At 36.4% G+C, this 26,463-nt stretch overlaps 1 protein-coding gene across 1 annotated transcript in view; it reads right to left on the reverse strand.

Moving 5' to 3' along the window:
* Positions 1 to 4,415: 4,415 nt before the first annotated feature.
* Positions 4,416 to 26,463, reverse strand: part of AGMO (alkylglycerol monooxygenase) — a 193,513-nt gene continuing 171,465 nt past the window's right edge. Inside the window, exon 14 of the mRNA XM_009994982.1 lies at positions 4,416 to 4,496. Within this exon, the coding sequence (XP_009993284.1) occupies positions 4,416 to 4,496 (81 nt within the window). The remainder of the gene's footprint in view (positions 4,497 to 26,463) is intronic.

Consider the following 26,463-nt stretch of genomic DNA (forward strand, 5'->3'; position numbering starts at 1 on the left):
GGTCTCCATGTGCTGAGAGTTCCTGAGGGGTAGGGGGCTCTCAGAGAGTCAGCCTGGTGGCCCACACTGTTTTAATTCCAAACAGAACGGGTCAAACACCAACAGGGAACCAGGAACCCCAGCAAAACTCTGCCTCATGGTTGTTGTATATACTTATGCTGGAACCAGAGGTTTTATGGAAAAATTGATAGAACAAGAATAGGTTTTTTCCCATTCAGTATTAGGAATCCCAAGAGTTTAAAAATAATGAGTCAAAACTCATGTCATCACTAGAGCAGTTTAAAAAGGAAAACATTTAAAAAATATTACCTATTAAAATCTTCTTGTTTGTCTCTTAGATTTTGAACCTTCTATAGCTCTTGTTTTCAGCAATGAGAAACATTTGTTAAAGAAAGTAAGTGAGTATCCAAAACAAACAAAAATAAAAAGCAAGCATCAATAACAAGCATAATATGGTAAGATGTGGAAATGCTTTCAGCATTCTCTAAGAGTTACTGCTCTTCTTGATGAAGTCCATGGCTGAGCCACCACTGAGCCATAGATCTTTTAATCACAAGTTAAAAAGCAAAGAAAAAAAGTCCAGAAAACTCTTACCTTTGATGCCATTTGGCTTAGCAGTGTCTAACTCATGACATAAAATCCTGAAAGCTCACAGAAATTTGTCTGTGAAAAGGAAGCTTTAAAATATCTGATCAACTTCCTTCTTTTAGATAATGGTTTAGGTAACAATGTCCCTAATCTCACAGACTTGAGAAAAAACAGGAGACAGAAAGGACTAGAGAAAGGAACCCAAGTCCTTTGTATCTGGGATGCATTGCTTACAGCTTAAACTGTCATCATATATCGATCCAAGGGCTCAAAATTTAATACATGACAAAGAACACTTTGTTAGACACTTATGGGAACAAGTAACTGTGCAACAGTGTTACTTTTAATTAATGCACTGTACCAAAGCTTGAATTGCAGTAAATATTGCATCATTCTTGTTTCCATACAGGGAATGCTCAGCCCTGATCCTGAGGTCAGCAGCAAGCTTTTTGGTGACTCGGATGGTGCAGGGCTAGGTCTCAAGGGAATGCAGGATTCAGCTGTTTACTTCTGCGTTTTCAGTAACTTGATATTGCTGTGTCCACAGTCCGAGAAAGGCCATGTGTAGGGATGCGGTGTTACAACAGCTGGAAAGAGCAGGGGAAGTCACTTTTTTAACAGCTCCTACTGAAAAAAGGTTCTGTTTATCTACATTTTTTCCCCCCGAGGTGTGCCACTGGGGAGTTTAATGACAAACAAAACAAAAAGGAAGTCTTAAGAAATACTGTAAACCTTACAAAAGTTATTTTTGAAGTTTCACACTTGGATGTGTGAGGCTACGACTTTCGCCTGCAGATATTTTTATTTCCAGAGACATGAAACAATGGCTTTCTAAAGGAAAAATAGTTACTTGCAGAAAATCTGTTAGTTCTGCATCAATATTTTGTTCACTAATTTCCTCACATAGTTCACCTGGTTTCCCTTGATCCCATACAACTATTCAAACCACACAACATAAGCAATGGAATATTGAAAAGGTGAGGGGAGAGGAGTGGCTTACCAAAATATTACTATATATAGTGATATATACATATATATTGCTTATAAGCAATATTTGAAGTTTGCATTTAATTTATTCAATTAACTGTATGTAATACAGTAAATACACATAACTCATTAATTTGCCATCTAGTCTTCAGGGTCTCTTGGTTACTCAAAAGCACAGGTCTTTGGGATCACTGTTTTATTCAACACAATGGCTATGACAGCATGTACTAGATCCAGTACTGATGTTAGGTACCCAAAATACTGAAATCATGTCAAGCAAGTTGACAGGGTTTCAGCTACATACATAAAGCAAACAGTGACACAATTAATGGTGTTTCTATAAGCTTCCTCCTCTCTGGGAAAGGCAAACCCTAGCTTGCAGTCTGTATCCAAAGGATTGCTTATACATGTCCAGTGGATGACATCATAAAACACAAGAGTTTCAGACACCCATGATGAGTCTGTTCAAGCCTTCAGTCAGAGGAGCCATTCTCAGACTCTCTGTAGTTCAGTATGCAATGGCAAGAATGCTGTTCCTTTCCTGCACTTTGCTTCCAAACAACCTACATATAATGACAAGTCCTTGGAAGTAGGAAATTGTGATTTAAAAACCCTCAGAAAAAGGGGAAATTTATCTGGCCTCTACTTTAGTGACTAGGTTGCCTTCATCAGGTTTTTAAATGCAGAAAATGTTAAATCTTTATCCTGCTCCTGTCTATTTGACGGATTCATTTTGATAAGGAAGCTGACTGTCAATACGACTCGTTGTTATATTACTTAATCATTATATTAAACTGATGTAAAAAATATTCCTGTGAGGTTGATGCCACTGCTACAAATTTTGAAAATATAGGTACACTAACTTAAGGGGTCACATAAGAAGTTTGTAGATTGTGTTGTACTTAGGAAATCAGATTCTGTCATTCTGTTAAATATCCTAGAATAGCTTTGTATGGAAAAGATCTTAGATGCAATACTTTGATTATGGTGAAAGACACCATCAGTATTGCCATCACCCCCATTCCATTTATGGGGAAATTCAGGCAAAGAAATGGTAAGAACTACTAGTACCAGAGAAAGCTTCAGCCTGTGGCACTGATGTGTTAGTTAAGAGAATATATTTCCACTCTTGAACTCAGAGGTATGTGATTGTATATATCCATTTCTTAAAAAGACACCAGAAGCCTACCTTACTATGAATCAAAGTTTGAATTAAACTTCTAAACAGGTACATATAGTCTGATTCTTCTAGGTTTTTCATGGGCTATTTTTTTCATCTTCTCATTATGGAAAGTGAAGAAGATTCATAAGTAAGTCCCTTATTTAAACACACTGTCAGTTTTAGAAGGTATTATCCTTACTTTGCATCTCAGGTATTAGTACCTCTAATAAAATTAACACCTGCTTTCTCAGCTGAATATTTTATGGTCTTTGGGCATAATCTGAAGTGTTAGGCACAAGGCATGTGATAAACAAATGGAGTAACTTAAAACTTGGGGTTTAAAGCAAAAAAACCCACAAAACTACTAAAGTGATACTATCACTGGACATTGGAACAATATTATTTATGTAACATTATTGTGTTTCTGACAATTTATTAGAAACATACAATTATACAGACAGTGGCACCTGTTACAGCTACAGACTGAAAGATACAGGTTAATTAAAAGTAGGCTATCTATCTAAATCTGAGATTTCTGTTAGCCTGTCATTAACAACTTCAAGGAAAATGGAATAGAAAAAAATCCCAACACAAACTTAAACCCACTTTTTAAATCCAGGTATTATTACTATTTTGAAGCACACAAAATAGCCTACAGATTTTTAGCTACTTGACTTTAAGCATTTCTAAAAGTCTTGGAGCTAAAAAAAAAGTTGGAAGAGCTAGCTACTTGACTTTAAGCATTTCTAAAAGTCTTGGAGCCAAAAAAAAAGTTTGAAGAGCGTGAGGAAAGAAAAACAACCTAGCTCCAGTATTTTTGCCAGTCCTGCTGTTTGGAGACTCCCTTTACCATTTGTATTTAATTTTCCTATCCTAGTACAAACCATCTTTCCAACAGCTCCTGAAAGACAAGATGTGTATCTCCCCTGAGACCACCCCAACAGGAAATCACCAGATATTAAGAGCCTAGCCTTGCAAATATTTGGTCACGTGAGTAACATTAGTCAATGGGATACCCATGTGTACGTGCTGGCTTGATCAGTATCTAAAGTTGGCAACTGTAGGGTGTAATCCTTAAATAATTCAATCTAAACTGCAAGCCTGCATTATACAGCACATACATTAGCCAATTTTATTGAAGATGTTTCAATTCATACGAGTTCAAGTTATTTTATCATGCTGTTTTTAATAATTTTCTTGCCTCGACTTCTCATTCTCATGTAACTGTATGTTATGAACACTGAATTGGGCATGACATTGAGATTCTAGTGTAATTCAATCATTACGGAAAAACTGACATTCACATATGTTTACGCTTAGCCTCAATAGGAAGACAGTCAGTCGCTTTATATCAGGTTACAACAAATATGATTTTAATTATTCCTATTGTGAAAAATACTTTTCACATGTGGTTTTGAAGACTTTGTAATCCCTTGAATGTAAAGATACAGGTTGTGAATGAACAATTCATTTTATTTGGGATGAAATATCTTTTTAAATCAAATACAAAGAATATGCATCCTAATGAATCTCTCAAACCATCATATAAAATCAAAACCTCTCCTATCATAAGTGAAATTATTTTAATTGAGTAGGATTCATGGTTGATTAATTCCAAGGAACTGTTAGAATTCCAAAGTGCTGTTTCTGTAATTAAAATGATGTTACATCTGCTCTTTCAGTGATGTTTATCTTTGGATGAAGTGATCCGCTTCATAATCTGGATTCCCCAAAATGCGGCACAGAGGGAAAACAAGACCTGGAACACAGAATTTAAAATCAGAAATACTATGTAAGATTTTTTAAATTATATTTGCCTGTAAATATAGTGAATGGATAAAAACATAGAGATCTTGAGTAGAAAAACTGTGAGAAATTCTAGGCATACTGATAAGTTCTCTTTAGGAAGGTATGTTTTCTTTTCTCTATTACTCTTTACCACATATCTTCCTGTCTGAAATTTCTGAATTCTTTCTGAATGGTACCAAAACAAGGTAACTGGCAAAGTCTGCATGATCCTCCCTATTTTGCAACCGAGTTTGGATTTGGAGTACTCAGAATCAAATATAAGAAGACAGGACAATAATAACTGGGCTTTTGGCAAATGGTCTGAAGAATGCTGACATTGCAAATTGCACGGTAGGTATAAATACCTGAAGAAGCCTTAAAAAGAATCTATGGCAAAAGAACCATTCTAGCTGCAGTACAGTAGATCAGTATTTACTCACTAACCTGCTCTTTATGGTGAGATATAAACTAGATTGGAAACAATTTAAAGACGTAATAATCTTTATCTTGTCTTTGGCTCTGTGCATCAGTAATCTGAATTTTAATGAGAGATATAAGATTTTTTTTAAAATTAGTTTATTTGCTGACAACTGCTTTGGTTTGAGTAGGGATACTTGAAGGGGAAAGTCTAATTCAGGTTATAGCTTTGTCCAAAAAAAACAAGAAAGAAAACACAATATAAAGTGTGTGCACACATACATATGGGAAATTTTGTATTTTAAATTTTCTGAAAGAAACCTTTGTCTTTCACACAGAAAAATTCTCTAATTTAGAGAATTGCAATGTTAAGGCTATTGTTATGGGTTACTGAAGTAAATGAATTTTCCTACTGTAAGTTAAAACATTCAGTTTATACTGAAAAGTATTTTGTTCAGGTGATTTTTTGTTTGCTTGAAGGGAAAAAGAAAAGGAACATTCGGGTCTGGTTCTAATACTTATTTTTTCAGGGTACTCCACAATCAAAATGTGCTGACTAGGAGAGCTTCAATTTTAACAGTAACATAGTTTAACATTCAACATTTAACAATGTGTGGCCCAAAAATCTACTTCTGTCCTCATCTACACAATCACTCACTACAGTACATAAGATCTGAATGTCCAATATAAATAAAAAATGACCGTAATACCTAAAAGGTTCTCATTTTGCACTCATTAAAGCTAAAGTGATGGGATCAGATCTAATCCCTCTCAGAACCTGTTTGACACTGGTAGAGGCTTCACCTAGTGTATGTATTACATACTTAGTAGCACAGGATAGAAATATAAAAATAGCACAGTGTATCAGTAAGTAGAATTCCAATTAAAAAAAAAAAAAAAATACCCAATCCTCATTCAACCTCTATCAAGACAAATCCCCTTCAAGTACTTTAATTGAAAGTTTAATGCTACTTGAGCAAGGAAAGGTTGTCAGAACATATAATGACTGTATTTGTGGTCCCATTTGTAAGAAAGATCCATAAAATTCTTACTAAAAGACGTACTTACAAGAGTCTCAGACCTTTAAGTACAAAAGATTCAACTTCTTTGTTTTCTTGCATTATCACGAACACCTTGTAAAACTGCATAACTATTTTTTACAGCTATGGAACAGAAAGTATTTTTAAGTAGTGCTGCAGGCACATACTCTATTTTGTGAGATACTTTATTTCTATGCTGAGATGCCTCATAGAAGGAAAACAACTACAGATAACTATCTGTATTTTTTTTATTTTACTGTTATGCAATTGGGATAAGTTTGAATAGTGACATGTAAAAATATTGACTTATAAATAGCATGATCTTAGCATAGAAAAATTCTTTGTCGTGCTAACTCTAGAATCGGATCTTATCCACTTGTGATAATTAATACTTCTCTGACACATCACTAAACTTTTTTCATTCCTCACCTCAGAAAGATCCCTCCTATTCCTGGAAGATGCATTAAATACAGAAGTATTTCACTTTCAGAAGAAGCACATTGAATGACTGTGGTGCAGGTCATTTGTAGGGGATTAATGACTACTGGGAGATGTGATCACCTGAAGAAGCACAGCCATGGGCCATTAAGCCCCAGGAAATGTCCTCAGCTGAAGATGGTTATTGCTATTATAGCTAGCAAACGAAAAAAACACATCAAGTGAATTTTTCTTTTTAAAATGAAGTGATTCAGTTTCTTCTTTCTTAATTCAATTCTTTATTGTAAAGTTCTTAAAGCATGCAATCAATGCTTGTGGGGGTGTATTTCAAATTGCAGTTATTACATTCAGAATGAAAAACCACATACTGCACATCATGGATCTGCAGAACTAGTTTGGCTTTGTGATTCTATAAAAGTATTGATTCCCTGCCTATCAATGTCAGGACTGGCAGTACTTGATGGAAATAATGTATCCATGAAACAATAATGCTGCAAAGTTGTGGGGCATGGGGTTTGAGAAAAACCCCAACATCAGGGAAAAAAAATAAGGGGCCACATCCTGCCTTGCATGACAGCAATTCTGCTGCTGTAATGACATGCAGCAGAATACATGTAATTACAGCAGCCCTACTGCTGTAATGCTGACCCCCCTTGAGCAGAGCCAGGTGTATGAGTCTACCAAGCAGAAACTTACTGTGTAGGTTGAAGTTCAGTTTCTTTTGAATGCTGCTACATATTTTGGAGTTACAAGGCTTGTCCCACTTGAATGAATGGTGCAATGAGGTCAGCAATGGAAAGCTGAGATAGTATGTGCCAGAATTTTGAGCCGAGAATAGTGTAGGCAGCAGAAAGCAGCAGAAGAGCATTTCACCAGCCAACCTGAACTATGGTTCACTGGTATTGTTCCCTTGGGAACACATATTTCCTGAATCCTATGTGCAGACATTTTGCATTTTCTGTTCAGCTGTTCTGCACTCTGACAGGTTGGACTTTGGCTTTGAGTTTTGCTTTTTTGTTTTTCCTTTGCAGTTTCTAAATTATTGTCACAGAAATTCTCATTCCTTCTTGTATTGTCCAACTAATATTTATCCCTTGATTAAAATGTGCACATAACATTTCTCTATTTCAGCTGGTTTTGAAGTAAAAAGGTAGCATTAAATAGTATGTTTTTTCCCAATGTTTACACTGAAAAAACTTCCCTCACAAACAGCATTTAGTAAGAATAGTTTCACTTCTGTCTTCAAATGAAAAAGTACTGTGGACAGTGGTTATTCATGAACAGCTAGGCCTAAAAGCAGAATTTCTCACAATCATATACTCAGCAAAGTTAAATGCAAACTTTTTGCCACCTTAATATAAGCACTTGTTACATTTACCTGTTCAAGTAACAGCAGATTAATTATAGACTGTGCTTTAGACTGCTGAAAAAAAGACAGTCCTCCTTCAAATATTTACATTAACTCCTTTCATACAGTCTGTCTCTTTCCATACAGCCCCTGTTCTCTCCCTGAAAAAACCTACAGAAATGTAAATAACATTCTTCACAAGTACCAAGATAGTTTAACTAATGGATTGACTGCAGGACTGATTGTGCTCTTCACAGAAAATCCCTACCAGAGTGATCAAAGTTTATTAGGCTCTAAACTACTTTAAAATCATTAGCTAAATTCAGGCACTCACTTCTGCAATATTAGCTTTGTTGTTTATCACTAATATTTTCTGCCATTTTCTCTTGTAATGGCTTTGTAGATCGGAGTTGCCTAGACACAGCTTCTTTCCTCTTGTAGATTTCTTCTGGATTGATTTAGAAGGCTTTAGACATTGGTCTAGAAATGCAATCAGATGTTCAGATAGCCCTGCTTTAAGGAGCCTTGAACCACAAGACCTCAGATCCCTTCCAGTCTGGATCATTCAGTGTTACTCTGACACTTCTCAGATTCTGCCCAGACATGTTCAGTCCAAATTTTGCTGCAGAGACAGTTTGCTCCCATGCAACAAATGGTACTTTGTACAACATATGAATGGGTGTGGTTTGGATGCTGAATTTTCTGAACACCTCTGTATTGGATAATATATTCCCAGCTCTAGAGAGAGCTCAGGAATATCAGCCCAGCTCTCTCAACATGATGCTGATAATTGTTTAATTGATACTGCATATCAAACATGATTAAGGTTCTTTTCATAGTCTTCATCTAGAAATCTGGACATGAAAGGCACCAAAAATAATTTCATACTATGAATATTAACGAGAGTAACTTTTAGACTTTATCTGTGCCTGGGTAACGCCATTCCCCTTTTCTGGTAAAGATGGAGATCATGAACTGGTAGAACATTTAATATAAACATTAATTTTAATTTAAAAATGGTTGAATAACCTACTCCAGAGTTCACAAGTATCTAAGTGGTACAGCTTTCACTAATACCATCGCTGTTTTCTCACTTCTCTACACAGAACTGTTTCAAGTGCGAAACACACAGGAGATAGAAAATATGTGTCTCAGAAATGAGGAAAGAGGTTCACTAGTTCTGGAAATGACTATTTGGGTAATAAATGCATGAACCTTTTTTCTCAGAGGAATACTTTGAGATGAGCTGTCTGAGGCTAGTAGACAAATGGCATGGCATTAACAGCAAATCCAGAAATCACTGATCTTGTACAGTGCACAGATCAAGAAGATCGCACTAGCAAAAAAGTTGCAATAACTGGAAAAAGAAACTAAGAAACAAGAAAAACAAGAATGTTCCTTCTCTGTGTGATGCCTTCAATATACTTGGAAATACACAGAAAAAGAAGTGGGAAACTGAGGGGATTTTTTCTTTTTTTGTGGTTGTTGTTTGGTTGGTTGTGTTTTTGTGGTTTTTGTTTTGTGAAGGATTTGTGAAAGATTTCGTGGTTTTTGTTTTGTGTTTGATAGAAGGGAATAGGGATAACTGCAATAGTAGTGGCTTCACAGCATTTGTCCAAGATTTCTATAAAAGTAGCAGGACCATCTGGAAATTTTCCATAAGGGTTCATGACACACATTCAGATTATTGGTGCAGCACATATTGTGCAGATTCAACATGTCTCTGACACAGAACAAGGTGTATATTAAGAGATTGTTGGCACACACAAGATTAAGCCAAGTATCTTCAACTCCCAAGTATCTTCTATATCTCTATCCTATTCTTTTAAATGTTTTAAACATTCCTTCTTTTATTAAAATATGATTTGAGACGCTAATGCTAGATAATGCATGAAAATATAGGCTACAAAAGCCCCCACACCTCAAAAGGTTTATATTACCTATCCAGGAAAGACAAGGAAATACCTGGAGAAAGGTTATATATTCCTCTGTTGCTTTCATAGCTGGGCACATGTCCCAGTATGAAATCAAGTGCACTGCAGAGATGCCTGAGCTAGCAAAGACATAAGCTGCTAAATCTCTCTCAGCACAGCACCAGGTTGACTCTGACTTTCCTGGCACAGCACACAAGCCAGTAAATCACATCCCTCAGCTAAATACATGGGGATTTTTACATAAGCAGTGCCACTGCAGTTATATTCAGAACTAAAATGGCTTTTCTGCATCCAGTACGGTATCTTGCATCATGTCCTTCACTAAGGAGAAACCAACCCACTGCTGCTCAAGTCACTTATGTGGATTTATGTATCCTATTGAACTGTTACCTATGCAATTCCTTCTCTCTTGGGTAACAGAATAATCCACCACCTAAGCACTAGGATTAAGAAAGTTTTAGCTCATTGCCTAAAAGAAAAATAACAACAAACACCAAACAAACACAACCAAACCAAACCAAAAAAAAATCACTAAACCATGAAGTCTTGCTGTCAGTCATGTGATAGGAACTCCAAAGCATGTTAATAATTATTAAAGCTTCACCTTGCAATGAGTTAATGCAAGCTGGAGATGGTATCAACATTATACTCATAAAAATATACATAGACTCCCTGCATCTCTTCAGTATGAAATTTGTATTATTGAAACATCTGAGAACACTTCCCACCGTAAGTTCCCTAATTCTCTGTTCAGTCTAGAGAAGAGAAGGCTCTGGGGAGACCTTATAGAAGCCTTCCAGTATTTGAAAGGGGCCTACAGAAAAGCTGGGGAGGGGCTTTTCATCAGAGAGGGTAGTGATAGGATGAGGGGTAATGGTTTTAAACTGAGAGAGGGGAAATTTAGGTTAGATATTAGGAAAAAAGGCTTCACTATAAGGGTGGTGAGGAACTGGAATGGGTTGCCCAGGGAGGTTGTTGATGCCCCATCCCTGGAGGTTTTTAAGACCAGGTTGGACAAGGTTTTGTGTAACCTGATCTAGTGGTAGGATTCCCTACTCATGGCAGGGGATTGGAACTTGATGATCTTCAAGGTCCCTTCCAACCTTAATGATTCTGTGATTCTATGATTCTAATTTGATCTATACATTTCTAGATCATTATTAAATATTAAGCCATTTCAACTTGTCCCTAAAACAAAACCCTGTAAAACAAACTGTTCTGGTTTGTTTTGGTGGCCTTTTGGTAGCGGGGAAAAGGCGCCAGAAGTAAGAAGGCGAGAAGCTCCCCCTGCTTCCAAAACTCAAACAAAGATCCATTAGAGGGACAGTAGATGCACCTCAGCGATTAACATACAAAATAACAGCTGTAACACCTGAGCAGAGAGGCACTTGAGGGAGAAGAGCTGTGCTGGTGGAGGAGAGCAATGCTGGTGGTTGGTAAGGAAGAAGGGGAAGAAGGTGCCCAAGCAGAAGTTTCCCTGCAACCCATGGCGAGACGGCAGCTGTGCCCCTGCAGTCATGGAGGAACATGGTGGAACATTCCCTGAAGGCACCAGGAGGGGTGAACTTGGCCAGTGGACTTGGATTTTGTGGCCAGAGGATTTGCTACTAGTGGACTCTCATTACGCTTTGGAAGACTCCGGCAACAGGGGAGTTGGGTGTTCCTGAAGCAGCCCGTGAGTCTGTGGGAAGCCCAGGCTGGAGCAGCTCCAGACCTCGTGGGAAGGACTCATGAAGGAGAGGTTCGTGGAGGACTCTCTACCATGGGAGGAACCCTATGGGGAAGCAGGGAAGGACTGTAAGGAATCCTTCTTCCTGAGGAGGAAGGTGCAGCAAGAACCACCAGCATGTGAACTGACTCCAAACCCGATCTCCTGTCCCCCTGTGCCACTAAGGGGAAGGAGGGAGAGAAACCGGGAACAAAGTGATCTGGGTCTGACAAGAAGGGAGGGTTTGGGTAACATATGCAAGCCCTGCTCTGTGTGTTGTCTGTGTCCTGTGTGTGTTTGATTAGTGTGAAATTCAATTATTATTTTTTCCCCAAGTTGAGTCTGTTTTGCCCAGGACCTCAATCAGTGAAGAACTCTCCTTGTCCTTTGTCTCAACTCATGAGCTTTGTCCTCCTTATCCTAGAAGTGCGTGAATGGCCACGGGGCTGTTCCTTTGTGGTCGTGTTGGGCCCAAACCACAACACAAACAAACAAAAAGTCTTCTTAGCTGTTCAATGAACATTTAAAAATAACTTCTGGATTAAGCCTGTTTCAGTGTTTTGCAAATACATTCTAAAAAAAGTTCAGTAATTATAATTTGCCAATCATTATTTGATCTTAAAAATGTTATAAAACCTGTAAACAAAATATTCACTTTGTTACACGTTCTAGAGCATAGAAATATTTCAGAATTTCTGTTTATTTTCTTCCATACTCCTTTAGTTTCATTTTTAACAACCCAGAACTAAAAAACAAGTTCAAGGATCACCAGTTTTAGAAGACCTTACTTCTGAATGTCACCTTCTTTATTTTAAATATTCTGCAATTTTTCAACCTCCATTTTCTCTCAATGTTGGGAAACAAGCATGGAAATTATCTCAATTGTCATCTTTATAATGAGTAATTAAAAATAAAGCTTTCATCAAAGTCGAGAATACAAAATTTACTCTATCTGTAAACATACCAGTTTAATCTGTTACAAGTTAACAGGCGAAATGAGATTGAAAGAGTTATTAATAGCTGTTCATTGCAGAAATGAAGTATTTGAGACAGTCCTGTCTCAGTTTGGCTAAAGCTGTTGAGTTTATTTTCTTAAACATTTAAACAGGAAATGTACCCATTGAGATGAAACATCGCATTTACTTTTGTGCCTGTCAGCAGCTGTAGCATAATTACATACACCCCACTGCATCACTTATAGCTCATACAAAAGCTGGAGAGTAAGAGAGACATCTGCAAATAACTATTTCACTTTATAAGGTATTATTTAACTTATACGTAAAGAGCAGTCTAATCTTCCTTTTTCAAGAAATATAAAGCTCACTTTAGTTTAATTGATAGTTTACTACAGAGATTTTGAATTTAATAACATTTAAATTGTTCTTTTAGGCTTAAGTAAGTGAATGTTTTTAAATGCAATACTATATGCAAGAAAGACTGGACATGTATATTTCTGGGATCAGAATAAGGGTATTCTTTCTATATGGTCATGGGTTTCAGTTTAGGTACCATGCTGCTCAATCCTGCATGGAAGTAAGTTTTACTTAAAAGATGGGGCAAATTCATTTGAAGGAGGACATGCAGAATGGTCCTTTCCTTTATGCCTGCAGACCTGCTTGAAAATACAGGAAAATTACAACTACAGAAAAACAAAACAAAACTTTGTAATTTGAACACAGAAGAAAAATTGCTACTTTTAACACTTCAGAATTTGGACTGGATATTACCTAGCTTTGTAACATTCACCAAATAAGCATTTACAGACAGAATTAAATGTTTTTGATCCCTTCATTTTTATGTCAGTCTAATACAACACCATACTGACGGTGCAGGAAAAACATTCAGTTAGTCAGTGTCCAATCTCTCCATTGTTAGCAGACATAAAATCTTGTATGTTCCTACACAGATGGTTCCACTTCAGAGTGTGGCTGTTGCCCATAAGTACCCTGGCAAGCTGGTGAATAGAACCAAGAGGCCGCTGTCAGCCTGGAGAGCTCTGACAAAGGTGGCTGCAAAGTGGAAGATCTCCGCTCACTGGTATACTAAATATCCTCTTGAGAGAAAGTTGACTAGCTACAAGCTCCAAAATGAGAATTTTTCCATTGTGTGGGGAAAAAAAAATAATTAAAAAAAAATAAGCCCAGCCTTTAACTGTAACCCACAGACATTAGATCACTGACGGGAAAAACTGCTGCAGATGTTGAAAAGAAGTGATGGGAAAAAGCTGGCTACTGTGACTAATGGTGAACGTGAAAAAAAAAAGGAATAAGAATGTGCAGAGAGGGATGAAACAATTGAGTGACAAGCAGAAGGGATTTCCAGCAAAGTGAACAAACACCAGAAAAGTATTCAAGACAGACAAAGGAAGATCAAGGCTAAAAGTCATGTAAGACTGAGATTGCTCTTAGAGCCAAAGTGTCGTAAAGAGAAACAAATCCTTTCATTGAAAAATGGAGAACCGAAAAGTCTGTTCTTGGCATAAAAACCCCAAACCAACCAACCAAATAAAAATCCAAACAAAACAAAACAAACAAACAAAACAAATCACAACCAACCAAAACCCAAACAAACAAGACCACAAACTTCTGAATGAAGGAAATGGGTTAAGATTCATTGATACCGTAAAGGAAAAATCTTGCCATAGAAGATGCACGTCCAAGTTAAAGATAGAACACACCCATCCTGTCGGCCAACCCTCTGTTGAGGCCAAAAGCAGTAAATTGTGGCTGGTTTTAAGTTCCAAGGAGAAGAAAAATGTGCTGAGGTCTGTACAGACCTCTCTGTCCATCCCTTTACATGGAAAAGTAGATCTTCTGGCTATTGATGTCTCTGTTTCAAGCTTTGTCTCAAGACACTTCTGTGTTCTGAACTGTTGTTTCTATTCTTGTCCAGGGAAACTCCCATTCCCAAAATTCACCATATTTTGATTATATAAAATAATTATCAACGTTAACCCCAAATATATTAAAATGGGCAAAATAATTTATATTCCTACTCATTATGTCAAACCAAAGTAGCTATATTATTTAATTACCTGATAAAAAAAAAAAAAAAAAAAAAAAAAAAATTACTGGAAGTGATCTGTGTGACTTTCTACTAGGAAATCAAGGGAGTAAGGTCTAAATTAAACTTCTGCATGGAGGATACAGAACTGAGTGGAAGAAGAAACTCCACCACCAAAGAATCAAATATATCACAAAATGAAAGGGAAATCAGAATTTAGACAAAAAAGAAAGCATGCATATCATAACATTTCTGAAATATATATATATATAAAAATAATCAAACATCTTTCTTTTCCTGGCAAACAGGAGGAAATTTCATAATGGTTATAAAAAATCTGGAGATACTGAAAGAAATGTGTAATTTAATAGAAATGGAACATACTAGACTTAAGAGAAACCAAATAAACAAACATGGAGTGAGGAATAAACATTTGTCAGGAGCACATTAAAAAAAAATTGACAGTTGGTGCAGTTCAGAAACAAAACATGTCCCAGCCATACAGTGCTGATGCAAAAGGATTCCAGTATCAATATGGAAGATTCTACAATAAGCATATCATGTAGGCCTTAAGTATTGATCCAGCCTAATTAAAGGTGATGAAGTCTTTAGGAAACATAGATAAGCTAAATATAGTAATGAAGCAGACAAGAATGATAAAAGGTTTAGAAAAACTGACCTGTAGGAAAGTTTGAAGCAATTATTTGTATTCCTGAGGGGGAAAAAAAAAAATCATGTGGAAGACTCAGGCAGGTTAGTAAGATCAATCTTCTGACATTTAAAATAACACAAAAAGAAAAGAAGATAAGCTACTGCTTAGAGTAACAAAAACAACAACAAAAATATTTTTTTACTGTAATTTTCATTAGATAACAGCCAGCCATAAGGATGGTATAGCACTGAAATCAGCTACATAAGGAAACTGAATGGTGTGTAAGTGGCTAGATAGGCATGTGTCTATGATGTAGTTGTACTTGATCCTTCTTCAGCACAGACTTCTTGCCAGACTGATATTTCTGTTTATTCACAATGAATACAAAAGGACTCTTGAACTCTAATAGTTGCTAAGATCTGCTTTGTTAACAGTTGTTAAAAATTCTGAGACTTCCTAGGACATGGAACAACCCTTACTTAGCAACTATTTTTTTTTTCAGTGAGTGCAAGACTTCACCTATTTAGTTCTCAGATGTGGCTGTCACCTTAGTAAAAGGACAAGAAGCATGATCTGCTGCTTCTTCAATATTTTTTTTTCCCCAGTTTCTAGTATTGGACAAGGTTCAACCTGCTTCCTGTCAGAGTAGTCACAGGATTAAGTACATTTAGAGATCAGCTTGTGTTGACTGTTCAGACTATAGCTGCAAAGGCTGATGGCAGAAGCAAGAGTTATATCTCACCCCTGTTTTTTACTTGGCATACTCTCCACACTATAAACATGGGACTGCATAGTCAAAGTCATCTGCCTCCAAGACTGTGAAGGAATAATCAAGAAGTTATGATAAAAGCCTGGGATGCTGGAGTATTCAGTTTGCTTTGTTTGCTATACAGTTGGCAAGACCCTTAGTCTACAACTCCTTAGCTGCAAAATAGACAATAATATTATTACCCCAAAAGGAGTTACTTTCCAATCCCTGTCTTACTAAAAATAAAGATAGTTTCATTTACTACTGTAATGCTGGGAAGCCATAGACACGTCGAAAAGACACATATTTGGCTTTCTGTGATTTTTTTCCTCTGACAATCCTTATATCAATAATTCTGAGCTTGTGCTTTATTAATATTATTTTTTTAATCTCAACAATTATGTACTTGGATAAGCAAAATGGTTATCTTCAAAAATCAGATAACTGCATTCATTGCTTATATTGCTCCAGCTATTGAGCAATCTTAGTTCTGTAACTCATGACACTGACGACATGAAGAGCTACAAATAGTGTGAGCATTTGTTTCCATCTCATCATTATGTTAGTTTAAAAAAAAATCCCCAATTGCTATATTACTAAAAATCACAAAATGTAGGTAAAAACACCAATTCAGGCTTCAGTTTTACAGACATAAATAATTTTCTAATTCTAAGATTTGGTTCCCCCCATCGAATTATATATTAAAAAAGATGTTGTGCCCTAAATATGCTTCTCTTGGAAAGGTCACTTGGTATTGTTGTATTTGTATGTCAAAGGGAGGAGTGAAGTCTCAACAATTGTTAACCTCTCCCATGCTGTGCTAATGAAAGGTCAGAGGCCCACATGTGGCTTACAGCCTGGGGAATTTCTCTCAATGTTCTGCCAGGGATGGGACCGCCTGAACAGTTTCTCTCATAAGTTTTAAGCCATAAACTGCATCCTACTTGGCTTGCTGTGCCAAAAATGGACCCAAGGGTATCCAGAGTCTTGGCTGATGGGAAAAATTGAGTGCTTCCTATGGAAGCCACAGCTGTTTTCCTGAGAGAGAGAGCAGATGCTCAAATATTTCTCTAGTTTCCATTTCTGACTACCTGTTCTGGCAGCAGTTCCGAGAAAGGAGGAGGATAAAGACAGGCATCCAGCAGCTTTCAATAAGCCCTGGCAGGACAGGTAATGATTGTCTGAACACAAAAAATGTTCAAAAATATTTTTTTCTGGATTTCAAACTAATAAAACGGTGAGAGCATGCACTAATGCTCCCGTCTTCCTATCTTGATAAGAAATTTAGTGATTGGGAAAAAAACCTAAACTATGAAAGCAGAGACAATTTCAGGGACAAAATGATACTGCATACTATTGAAAAAGTACTGTTGATAGAAGTGTGTGTGTGTCTATATATGTATATATATGCACAACGAAATTTGGGTGCATATATAAAATATGAATGACCTATGCATTTTCTGGAAAGATTTGTTTTTTCTATCAGGCTGTAGGTTGAATGTCATAATATGGATTTCATTTTGAATTGTGGGGCCATATTTATCCCTAGTGTAACTCTGAAGTCAAAGAAAATACATAACCAAAGTTATATTATAAATTGATTTGGCCAAGAATTGTATATAACATCAGATACCTCATAAATTTAATGGAAATCACATTAAATTGGGATGTGGCTTATGTTACGGTTTAGTAATTATTCATATGTGTCATTTTTTACCTATGCCTATTGATGTTCAATGCACTTTTAATAAGTATTCTTTGTGAAAAGTCTGTGCTTCTATTCTGGACAAGTTACATTGTGTGACTGAAGCCTTTACATTAACAATCTTCAACATTTTTCTCCAGTTCTACCTTCTGAAGTATTATATAAATAATTCTTAGATGGACTTAATTATTCCAGTTAAAGCACAGTTAATTAATGTAAGTAAAATGAAATAGTAGATAGTTAGAGCTGATATGTGAACAACACATACATAAGACTGTAATAACCCTGGACTTAGTGGTTATTCATTGCTCAGTGAATCAACAGAAGCACTATCAGTTAAGTTTACAGATCACTAGTTTATTTTGTGATTTTAAGGACAGCTCTGTCAGTCATGTTCATGGATGCAGCTGTTTGTTACCTGCAGTGCTCAGTCAGTGCCTGCCACTTTTGTCACAGCCTCTATTCCTATTAAATGAAGAAACACCTGTCTATCAATGGGGAGAGTAAGCAGATGATCAGTGTCATCTGCAGAAGCTTTGGGAAAGTGTTTTTTTTGCAGCTCTATAAAAGTGGTAATTATTGCCAGCAGACAGCCAAAAAGGCATTCTCCCCCAAGACATCTAAATGACATTTGCTTAAAGCATCTCAGCAGGCTACCTGAACAGCCACCAAACAGTCTTCCACAGGGCTCTCCCTCTCTACACCAAGGTTCATCAAAGCTTTTCATTTATATTCAGTCCCCAGGTTTTTTGTTGTTGTTGTTGTTTTTGTCTTGATCATTGCCTAGATATCAGACACCTACTTCAGACCAGAGAAACTTTAATGCTAGTGAAGTCAAATGCAGCATGGTAGATACAATATTTCTAAGCCTTATGGATAAAAAAGTTAGATCTACTCTGAGCAGTGATCTCATAGCTCAGCCTCGCAGGCTGCTGCTCTCCCCTTAGAAGTAGAAACCACCAGGAAGATGGATCACGTAAGAATTCTTCTAGGAATGGAACTAGAGGAAGAAAGTGGTTTCACTTGACCAAACCATGAGAAGTCAGTGAGCCTGAGCTGGTAAGGAAGTCACAAACTCAGAAAAAGAACTACTGTATTTAAGCCACACCTCGCACCAAACTGCTCACATACAGGAAAGTGTTATGGGAATTTTGCTGCCTGTGTTATACATGAAAACTTCATTCTGCCCTGTCTCACTTTCTCATTTGCAACTCATTCATTTAACTTCCAAAAGAACCAGTGCCAGACCTTTCTGCTTTCTTGTCCAAGTTTGTATAACATAGAATCTGACAACTTAGCAGCTAAGTGAGCAATCATCCTTTTTTTTCTCCAAACTAAGTGATGAAGGTCTTTAAAAATGTCAGATGTCCCTTTGTGACAATAAGAATCAAGTCCCCACTACCTATTTCAATAAGAATGTAATAATTTTCAATTGTTCATTAAGGATCAAAGAGGTTTTGCTGATGCTTAATTAACCTAGAATTAACCTGGGTAATATATATTTATCTCGTTTCAGTTTAGTTATTTGAAATACTTTGCTGTGCTTGCTCTTTTAATTATTTTTCTGCCCTTCAACTGACTCGTAATTAATTATTCCATTTTTATTGAAAATATCTCCTATTTTTATGTCCTTCAGGCATTCTCAGGATAGAAGCTTTTTGCAGCTATGCATATGCATCAGCCAAATTATGCTTTCAGTAGTACTATAAAAACAACATTACTTTTTTGTTGAAAGCCAGCATACTTATATATTGAATCATACAGAAAATACGGAAAATAAGTACGTTATCATAAACATCCTTGAAGCAGGAGAATGAAAGGGGACAGGGCTACAGAAGTGTAGACAAAAGTAAGAGTTGCAAGACTATAGGGGTATGTGCATTAAAAAAAAATGTACAGGATTGACCCTGAAAGCCTGAAAGAAATCCACTTATTTTTTCAGCCATGAGAACAAATTGCATCATAAAACAAATGATGTCCAGATGAGTAAAATAGCTTAGCAACAAGATAATATTATAGAAGACTTATAGGCACGTCTATAGTGATGACAGATAATAGAACCTGAGGAGAAGTTATTACAGACAATTTGGAATATGGCACTGAGTCGCCTCCTGATTGTTAAAAGAAATTATTGTCAGATACTGCAGGAAGATTAGTTTGTATCTATAGGGATTTACTATTGATATCATAACAACACCATCAGAGAGAACTCATTTTTGGAGTAAAGGAGAAGCTAACTGGTTTAAAAAGTGACTTAAAAGCACCTCTATCTGCCACTACCAGAGAAAAATAAATGAATGAGCTATCCATAGACTGAAAAAAGCTTATCACAGCCTACAGTGTTATGTAAATGCATTCAGGAACAAAGACATAAATTAAGAAGAATCGAACGAGTCTGGACAGAAATTATCTAATTTTGAATAATAAAACCCCAAAAAACAACACAAGTTCTTCATTAACCAAAACCTCACAATGATTTCATTCAAATGCATGTTTGTTCTAGCTGTAGCTAGTAGCTTTCTGGGGGACATTATTACAGGGCTGATCCTGATGCATGACTGAGGAGTTGGATCAACATGCTTTACTGTGCTCAGCAGGCCATGAGCCATGGTAAATACTGGGAAACTGAAGCACTGGGGGTGGCTCCCAGAGGGTTTCTGCATCCGTTCAGAGAGAGCCAGACCTGGCATCTTCCACAGGCAGCTATAGAGCAATGGCAAAGGCCTCTTTGCGATGGTATCCCTATGTACAGCTTCCAAAACAGGCCTGGAAGAGTTCTGTTGTAAATTTCTCCCACACATATGAATAATAAGGACAAGTGTTAATCATAAAGTGAAAAGTACATTTTTCATATTTATAAAATTTTCCCCCGTGGTTTGTCAGTCTTATGAATTCAAAGCTTATTGACTCCTATGTGATTTTATGCTCAGTACTGAAATATAATTGTCCAGAAAGTGTGTGTGAGAAAGACGTAAGACTTATTTACACATCTTTAACATAGCTAACCAATTTAGACTAGTAAAAAACATATGCAAAACCATTCAGACCTGTATTAATTATTTTATCTCCATAAACCCATGTTCTCTTTATGAAGCATTGTACTGGAATATGTGGGAAAACACACACACAAAAAAATAAAAGATAAAACAAATCAAATAAAAGTTCAATTTTGTTGGTGTAAAACCTTAACCTGGGAGTTATGCAGAGGATGTAGCTGAATAAAAATGCAATAAAATGTGTAGTGTATATGTATGTAACACATATATCTGGAAGTAGGAAATAAGGGTAAACACATACAGATCTATCGTTATTCTGTCAAAATCTACTGAAGCTTTTGTGTGGGACTGATATGACTGGAACCTATTCCAGAAATGAGGGTTAGCAAGGAAGAACCTGTGAACCCAAAAGATATAACTGCAGGTTTGAGTTTGCTTTCTTAGTTTTTTTATGCATTTGAAAATTATTTACCTCCATGAAAAAGTTTGCTGTGTTTCTGCAAGGTATTTTTAGATGTACATTAGAAGAATTATTTATTCAACATATTTCAACTCTTCTGTTATACACACTTTTTTATGGAAACAGAATGGCTTCACAATAGATTCATTAATCAAAATTATTTGGCTATTTTCTTATGAATTCTGCTTTTCCTATATATCATGCCTTATTACAAATATTTGATGTGTCTGCCTTGTATTATTAGCTCAATTTTCTATTATATCTATGTTAAATATATGCTTAACCTTGTATGAAGATATTCTATGGTCTTGCAGATATCTGCCCTTTAAAATTTTGTCAAGTTGCTTCCCAGCTTTTGGGAAGGTAGTCCCTGAGAAGCCCCCCAGGAACTGCCTCTCATCTCCCAAGTCCAGTTTTTACAATTACTGGTAATTAGGTAAAAGCATGCCCAGGTTTAACACTATCCAACCACCCTGATTCTCCAGCTGAAATAATCAGATGGACATTTACAGATTTCTTGACTGAGAACAGTCTTTGTCCGCAAATAAGAAGTGAGACTTGAATTCCTGTTTCTCAAGCCATAGCAAGCAGGCAAACCCCTCTACTAGTGCTCTCTCCACTACATCTCCTAGTTCAGGAAATGGTAGGTTTTCTAAGGCCTTAAAGAGGAAGGAAAAGACATGAAAACTGCCACTGCCAGGTCTAACATATGGTGGAAGAAGCACCATTAAGAAAGAATCAGAAATTGCCTTGTATATATAGAATGGCACAAGAAGGCCTTTTTACTCATATAGCAAATCATTGCTCCCTTCTCAATGTTAAATAGATAGCAAAAAGCCACGAGTCAATAGCGTCCTAGCATCATCTGCATGTTGGTAGATATTCCACGTTAAGCTTACTGAAGTTAAAAAACTAATAAAAAGAGGCTGTTGGGACATATAAGAAATAAACATATGGACAGTGGACACTTGCTTCTCCCATGGAACAGCAACAGAACTCTCATAACTTCATTTTTGCTGCTCTCCTGAGGAAAATGCTCCTCACATACTGACAGTTATCACTCCCTTTGCAGTTCTGTTTCTAATTTTTTTTCCTTCCACTCACCATCCTGCTATTACGCCAAAGCCCTCACCTCCAACAGCAATAAAAACAAACAATAGGATCCTGGTGATTTTTGCTGTTCCCTCTTTGATCACTTTCTCTTATCACTCTTCCTGTTAACCAGAGCAGTCTGTGTCAATCGCTGGTGGTACCCATGTAGTGATGCCTGGCCTGCCATTCCACCTGTAGTAGGAACTACATGCATGTTTTTCTCATGTACCAGCCTCTCACATACCCAACTCCCATTCTGCGTAGCTCATGCTGAACCCATCCATGGCTGTTGATAACATATCAGAAGAAATTATGGAGCAAAAAGGTCAAAAAGAATTTTGCTAATGGAATAAGTATTAAGAATTTATATAATCATATCATCAAACTCTTCCTAAGTCCTATGTTCTCTTTGAATAGGGAGAAAGGAATTTGTCATTTATTTATATTCGTATAGCACCACTGAAGCCCTAGAGGAAAATTGTTACCAAAGAATTCCTAAGATTTCTACAAGTTGCAGGAGAGTAACTTTTGGGTCAAGAAGTGGGAGGGGGAAAAAAAAAACAACAGACAGACAAGGAAGTGCAAATGAGGAGCTGACAAGTAAGGTGCCATTTTTTCAAGTAGGGCATCAAAGGACAAATATGGCTATTGTAAGTCACCTCTATGCAATGTGGATATGACAGACCAACTTAGAACTTAAATTGTTATTGCTGCTCAGGTATTGTAGTGATAAGAACATTATCAATAAATACATATATACACACACTAGAAATCCATTATGTATATCAATTCTACAATATAAACCAATATGAAACACAAATCTATAGGAGTTACAGGGGATACGGGTATTAGAAACATATGACTGGAAGAACTTTGTGAATCGAGCTCAGTTCCCACAGTGATAAGAAACAATACAAACAAATATTTTTTATGTCCAGAAAACCCTACAGAAAAAATCCCAAGCTAAAAAAAATATTTCTCCAAATGCTTTGCTAAATTTTAATCTGTAAAAAATCACAAAATCGAAACCAAAAAGATCAGGGAAGCCTTAGTGGCACACTGGAAAGAACATATAGATAAGGATTACAGATCCTCAAATTCCTGGGTGCATGAGCCATCTTTTCTCTTCATACTCCAGCTAAAATCTAATAAACTACAGAACAGAACTGTATTTTCCACACCAGAGTATCTGAAGTAGCGAATGTAGCCTAGAGAGTGCTTTGGAATTTTCAGATATCATTTTATGAAACCCTGGAAGACTTTTCTGAAAAGGGTTTACAGCTAGCTTCAAGTAGCTGCATCTGGGACATAAGTCTCATTGAGATGGTTAAATTCCCTCTGAAGTTCCTTTTCCTTGCAAAGTAATTTCAGCAGGTTGGTATGCTAAGGAGTGGACATTGTATTTTACAGGCTATATGACAATGGCAGGCTGTGAATAGTCATTTAAGTAATCAATCCCTGTAAAGTTGGCACTGCAAGTTTTCATTTTTGTTTGTTGTGGCAACATCTCTTTAGCAAATATAGCAAAAAATCCTATTTAAATCTTTTTAGTAATTTAGGCTTTAATTTTTGCTTTCTTACTGTTCAGAGTTTTGTTTTGGCTGTATTGTGAGTTCCAGTTTATGAATTAGGACATGAAACATCCAAACCTTCTTGATATACAAATAATCTTTCGCAAAATATAAGCACCATGAAATTCATTGTTTGAAAGTCTCTGGTCTAAACATGTCAGCTGCTTTTTATTTCCTGCAGCTTAAGATTTTTAGAGCATCTAGAAGTTACATCTGCATTTTATTATATGTATATTTTTATCATTGTAAAATTGTTACAAATGACATAAAATCATAATAGCAACATTTTGTATGCATTGCTGAAGGGATAAATAACTAAGATACATGATTATGGAGAATTAAGCACCACCAATAATAATAATAATTAAAAAAAACCCCCCCCCCCCAAAAAAAAAAACCCACAACAAACTCATTTTAATGTAATTATTTGTTGTTTATTTTTTCTTCTCTGCCTTCCCCCAAGTAAAAATACCTCATCTTCTAATCTATGAAATAACTAATAATGTTAATGGGATTACATAAATTTATCCTCCTTGTTTTGTGCCCAATTCTCATTCACATGAGCTTGGCAGTTCTGCCAGAATGATGGACATTTTAAACAAAACACAATTAAAATTACCACTTTGGTAATCAAAACTTCAGATTGTCTCAAATTCAGTATTTTTAAACTGGCACTATGACCTGTTAGTTTGTCTACATTGCCACCTGGAGGACCTCTTAGCAACATCAGGTTGAATTCCTTGAGTAAGATTCAGTGATCAAGGCTTCACAAGTTAAAGCAGCCTCTTGTGCTGGACGAAGAGACTCACGGTGGCTTTCCACTGTGGCCTGTATGAAGGAGCCCTGGAAAGCTCCAGAGATGGAAGATGTCCAACTACCTAACCAGGCATATGTGCAGATATGGAATATACTTCTCCCACTTCCCCTCCCCATTGTCTTTTCTCATGTATTTGTTTGACTACTCAAAAAATCCTATTTAAATCTTTTTAGTAATTTAGGCTTTAATTTTTGCTTTCTTACTGTTCAGAGTTTTGTTTTGGCTGTATTGTGAGTTCCAGTTTATGAATTAGGACATGAAACATCCAAACCTTCTTGATATACAAATAATCTTTCGCAAAATATAAGCACCATGAAATTCATTGTTTGAAAGTCTCTGGTCTAAACATGTCAGCTGCTTTTTATTTCCTGCAGCTTAAGATTTTTAGAGCATCTAGAAGTTACATCTGCATTTTATTATATGTATATTTTTATCATTGTAAAATTGTTACAAATGACATAAAATCATAATAGCAACATTTTGTATGCATTGCTGAAGGGATAAATAACTAAGATACATGATTATGGAGAATTAAGCACCACCAATAATAATAATAATTAAAAAAAAACCACCCCCCCCCAAAAAAAAAACCCACAACAAACTCATTTTAATGTAATTATTTGTTGTTTATTTTTTCTTCTCTGCCTTCCCCCAAGTAAAAATACCTCATCTTCTAATCTATGAAATAACTAATAATGTTAATGGGATTACATAAATTTATCCTCCTTGTTTTGTGCCCAATTCTCATTCACATGAGCTTGGCAGTTCTGCCAGAATGATGGACATTTTAAACAAAACACAATTAAAATTACCACTTTGGTAATCAAAACTTCAGATTGTCTCAAATTCAGTATTTTTAAACTGGCACTATGACCTGTTAGTTTGTCTACATTGCCACCTGGAGGACCTCTTAGCAACATCAGGTTGAATTCCTTGAGTAAGATTCAGTGATCAAGGCTTCACAAGTTAAAGCAGCCTCTTGTGCTGGACGAAGAGACTCACGGTGGCTTTCCACTGTGGCCTGTATGAAGGAGCCCTGGAAAGCTCCAGAGATGGAAGATGTCCAACTACCTAACCAGGCATATGTGCAGATATGGAATATACTTCTCCCACTTCCCCTCCCCATTGTCTTTTCTCATGTATTTGTTTGACTACTAATTGTTACATTAGTATACATACTAATAAGTTTATTAGTTGTCTTAGTCATGAAGATCTGACACTAGCTGAGAGTTAGTTACCACATATGAGAAATGGAGAGAAAGAGAACACAGCTCCTTGAAAGCTGATAAATGGCAAAACAGAGAAGTTAACATTTCCACTACAGCTGGACTACATAACATTGTGGCAAATAACTAGAAAAAAAAAACAGTCAGTTTTTTCTAAAGACAAAACAAAACCTCTACTGATTAAATATTGAACAAATGGTAGATTTTTGAAACTACTGCTTAATCCGAGGCTTTAGATTTACACAAAAACCTAGAGTCAAATGAAGAACAGCTATCCAGTTGAGCAACAGAGATTTGAAGAATTTTGCATCCCTAAGAAAAATGAAACTTCAGAAGAATATATCAACCTGCAGAATATACCCATAAGATGTCATTTTGGGAAGGAAAATAAGATGAGGTTACTCTGAATGACTGAAAAGCCAAGTCCTGCATAGCAATCAGAGATAAAGCAAAATGGTTTTAAAATAATGCAAATACAGTGATTCTCTAGAAAGTTAGAGAATAACATGTAATCACAAGAAACAAACTTAACTGCTTTCACCAAACTGTCATATTTGCAAGAAGCAAAACCTGAAAACTTTTCCATATGTTCCCTGAAGGAATATAATACTCGAGGCATAGTCTGGCTGTAAGTGTAGCTGGTCAAGCAGACATACGCTAATCAGTACAGATCACAGTCTCCCCATAGATCCAAGTCCTGGTGCATTCATAAAAGGAGCAGATGCTACACAACGCATAGAGATGACACTGATGCAACCCGAGGAGAAAAGCTTTTTCAGCAGA

The sequence above is a fragment of the Chaetura pelagica genome, unplaced genomic scaffold (assembly GCF_000747805.2).
Source record: "Chaetura pelagica isolate M959 unplaced genomic scaffold, ChaPel_1.0 scaffold12, whole genome shotgun sequence".
Lineage (NCBI taxonomy): Eukaryota > Metazoa > Chordata > Aves > Apodiformes > Apodidae > Chaetura > Chaetura pelagica.